This window comes from Poecilia latipinna, unplaced genomic scaffold (genome assembly GCF_001443285.1).
Source record: "Poecilia latipinna isolate Pla-1442-1.1 unplaced genomic scaffold, P_latipinna-1.0 Scaffold1856, whole genome shotgun sequence".
NCBI lineage: Eukaryota > Metazoa > Chordata > Actinopteri > Cyprinodontiformes > Poeciliidae > Poecilia > Poecilia latipinna.
This window is the reverse complement of record NW_015114472.1, coordinates 93,276-96,958: the sequence shown is the minus strand read 5'-3', so window position 1 is coordinate 96,958 and position 3,683 is coordinate 93,276. Positions and strand designations below refer to the sequence as shown.

Here is a 3,683-nt window from a genome sequence, read left to right as displayed (position 1 = left end):
GGGGGGGGGGCGACGCGGTTGGAGGGGGGGCGGGGGAAGGGGGATGGATGAATGAAAAAAAAAAAAAAAAAGATGAACGCTGTGTGTGCTGGGGGGGGAGAGGGGGGGGGGTGTTTGAGTTTGACACACATCGTATAACCGGAAGTCCATGCTATCAACCGTTTAGTGATTGTAGCTTTTGTGTTACACCCAGTGTCAGAATTTATCCTTTGCCGTCTTGGGGAGGGGTTGTAACATTTCCACAAGCACAATATGAAGGGAACTCATGGGATTGGGACTGAACAGCTGTGTAGCCTTAAGAAAACCAATAATGAGTGAGGCTAACCATAAAAAAAGGCTTCAATTTGCCAGAGAGCATAAAGAGTAGATTGGAGCACTGGAAGAAGGTCATGCGGTTTGAGTCCAGATTTACCCAGAGTTCCAGAGTGATGGGCACATCGGGGTAAGAAGGGAAGCAAGTGAAGAGATGCACTTACCATGTCCATTGCCTACTGTAGTAGCCTGTAGGATAGGGTTTCTCAATGGGGGTGGTACTGCTCAAAGGGGGTATTCAGGGGACGGCAGGGGACCTTGGTAGAAATATTTACAAATGGGGATTGCTGCAATTCTTTTGGGGGTGATTTACTCAAAGGTAAATTTTACACTTTACATACACAACAATAACAATTTAGACTTTGAGCAACTGTGATGTGTAACATTAAAACATGCATGACTGCAATTGTATTGATGGTAGCTTTTCTTCTCTTTGTTTCTGTTAGCTTCTTGGTGCAACTATTCGCTCCTGCCACTGGTGGGTTGATTGCACTGTCAGTTCAGCATTACACCGGCCACTGGCCTTGCTGTGATTGCTGTGATTCAGGTCTTTGGTGTCTGGTTTTCAAATATTTTATGTTCTACTGTAAATTTTTGGACATATGCTTTAGCAGTGCTCTGGTCATGTGGAAGCAGCAACTTATATTGAAAAGGGTTTTTAATGTCTGTCTTGATGCTGCATGTTTCCAGGGAAGGCCAACAACGGAATATCGCTGTTATAAACATGCAATGACTAAAATCACAACATCCCTCTGAAAAACTAAACAAAATAAAGAAAACCTCCTGTGATGGAGAGAGTAAGTGGTCTCTCTATCATGGAGAGACCACTCCATGGTGATCTCTCCATGGAGTGGAGAGCACGATAGCTGGTACTATCGTGCTGGCAACGATAGTACCAGCACTTTGAATTATTTTTATCAGCATACTGGGATTTTTTCCATTGTTGTAAAAGGTTTATGTCGGGCTGCCTTTCCCCATCAATACATTCCCCGATAGTTCCGCAGAGTAGGGGGTAAAATAAAAAACAGACGTACACATTGGATATGAATACAGAGAATCTAACGCCGAATAGTGAAAGATCAAGAGCTTATGAATGGCAGATCAGGTGAAACGCAAGATGATTAGGCGGCACAGCCAGGTGAATGGCAAGTTCAGTGAAGATTACTGGTGGTGAGCGGCAACAAAAACGGGAAGCAAACTAGTAACAAGAAACTAAAGGGGACATAATAAACCAAGCAAAGATAATACTAATCAAAAGAAACTGGAGAGAAGAGGTAGAGAAGGTTCTCTGCACCTGCTTCATGGCAGCTGCACCGTTGCTGAGCGACTGGCTCTGCAGAAGGTCGTTAAGGCTGCACAGATGTCTGTGGGGAGCAGCCTTCTCTCCACCATGGACCTACATACTACAATGCTGGAGGAGGGCACTCCACATCATGAAGGACTCCACCCATCCAGCACAGTCTGTTCCAGCCCCCTCCCTCAGGCAGGAGACTGAGGAGCATCCAGGGAAGACCACCAGGCTGAGAAACGGTTTCTTCTCTGCAGTTGTCAGACTGCTGAACTCAAGTTCAAGTACCCTAACTCACTCACTCCTTCATGCATTCAGTCACACAGTACTCCATTATTTATTTATTAGACTTCTTGATCTGGGACCCAAGTCAGAATTTCGTACCACAAGTAAGAAATTGTGGAATGGTATGGCTTCTTATCTGCAGTTTACATGCATGGTCTGAGTATGGAAACAGACGCTGAACAGATCATGGTCACAGAGACAAACTACTGCTGGCTCTAAATCAAAGTTTTGCCAGACCCAAGGCCTGCCCCTACCCAATGACTAGTAAGCCTGTGTACTATGGTTGGAAATCAAAGCTGCAGCTCTGTGCAGCTTTCACAGAGGTGCACCCTGTGCAATATATAAATGGATATATTGCATTTATATCCATGTGATATAAATATATTGCGTGGATCTGATATACTTATCAGATTCACGCATCTGATAAATATATGGGTGAAACAGACTTTACTGTTCTCCGGCATATTGTACTGTTAAGGTACCATATGCCGGAGATCCGGCATGGCGCCAAAGTGCTATCAACTGTATCCAGGACAGCTGGATATCCTGGCTTTATTTAGCTGTTGTAGCCGTTATAAAGTGGCCTGGGGGTTTTTTAATGGAAAATTAGGTAGCACTTTATTTGACGAGGTGTGCATAAGACTGTCATGGCACTGTCATAAACATGACATAACACCTGTTATGAACATAAGGAAGTCTTTATGAATGTTTATGACAGTTGTCATTAAGTGTCATCCAGTAAATAATGACACTTTTAATGCAAAGTTGCTTTAAAAGTTGCATTGAAAAGTCCATTAAAAGTCCCAACTTTGCATTATTTTGTAAATAATGACACATTAATGCAAAGTTGGCATTTTTAATAGACTTTCAATAGAACTTTTAAAGCAACTTTGCCTTAAAAGTGTCATTATTTACTGGATGACACTTCATGACAACAGTCAGACATTCACAAAGACTCCTTCATGTTCATGACAGATGTTATGTCAGTCTTATGCACACCTTGTCAAACTGCTCCCAAAAAGGATATTTGATTTCCAAAAGAAAATGACACAAAGTACAATATTGTATTATGTCAGTTTAGCCAGAAAGCCTGGCTTATTTTAGCCAGGATATCTGGAAAATCCTGACTTAATCTGCTACATGTTAATCTGTTGAGAAACAGCCCTGAACAGGAAAGGAGCTTGGATCTTCTACATATACCTGACACAGGTAACCGGTCCGAGCATGTGATCTACATGAAATATCTGATCTGCCAAATGCACCATCATGTAGCCCATTTTTCTGTTGTAGCCCCAGAAGCAATTCTGTTCCATGACCTGACTGACCATGTAACAACTCCACTCTGGCACACAGCACTACAGAAGCCTGGTGTGAATTCAGACTTCTAAATGGTTTATTGTGTGTTGTTTATGCATGTTCCTTTACTTTCATCCTGATGTTGAAATAAATAAACTCACCCAATATTTTCTGCAGTTCTTGTATCTCTGGAAGTAAGCTGAGCACTTGCTCCTATCATAGTTGCAGGTGTCCAAACACTTGTGAGAGGCATCACTTTCCTGAAAGAGTAAATGTAAATGTACTGAACTTATATAGGATCAGTTCCAATCATAGAGCAGCACTCACTATCATCAACGCTGTCCAGCATGGGGAGGATCAATAACTTACTTCTAAGCAGGGGTTTATGTCCTGGTTCGAAATTTTGCGGGACGTTTTATCCATTTAGATCTGTGAAGAGAAAAACAAGAAAGGTTCTAGTTTTGAAATTATTTGTTCTTAGGAAAACTTTCAGCAAGTGAGT

General features: G+C 42.2%; 1 protein-coding gene across 1 annotated transcript in view; it reads right to left on the bottom strand.

Annotated features, from left to right (window-relative positions):
• The window catches only part of chchd7 (coiled-coil-helix-coiled-coil-helix domain containing 7), an 18,222-nt gene extending 14,572 nt beyond the window's left edge, over positions 1-3,650 (bottom strand). The window contains exons 1-2 of the mRNA XM_015014892.1: positions 3,551-3,650; positions 3,343-3,441 (exon numbers count right to left, since the gene is read on the bottom strand). Of these exons, the coding sequence (XP_014870378.1) occupies positions 3,343-3,441; positions 3,551-3,604 (153 nt within the window). The 5' untranslated portion in view covers positions 3,605-3,650. The remainder of the gene's footprint in view (positions 1-3,342; positions 3,442-3,550) is intronic.
• Positions 3,651-3,683: the final 33 nt, after the last annotated feature.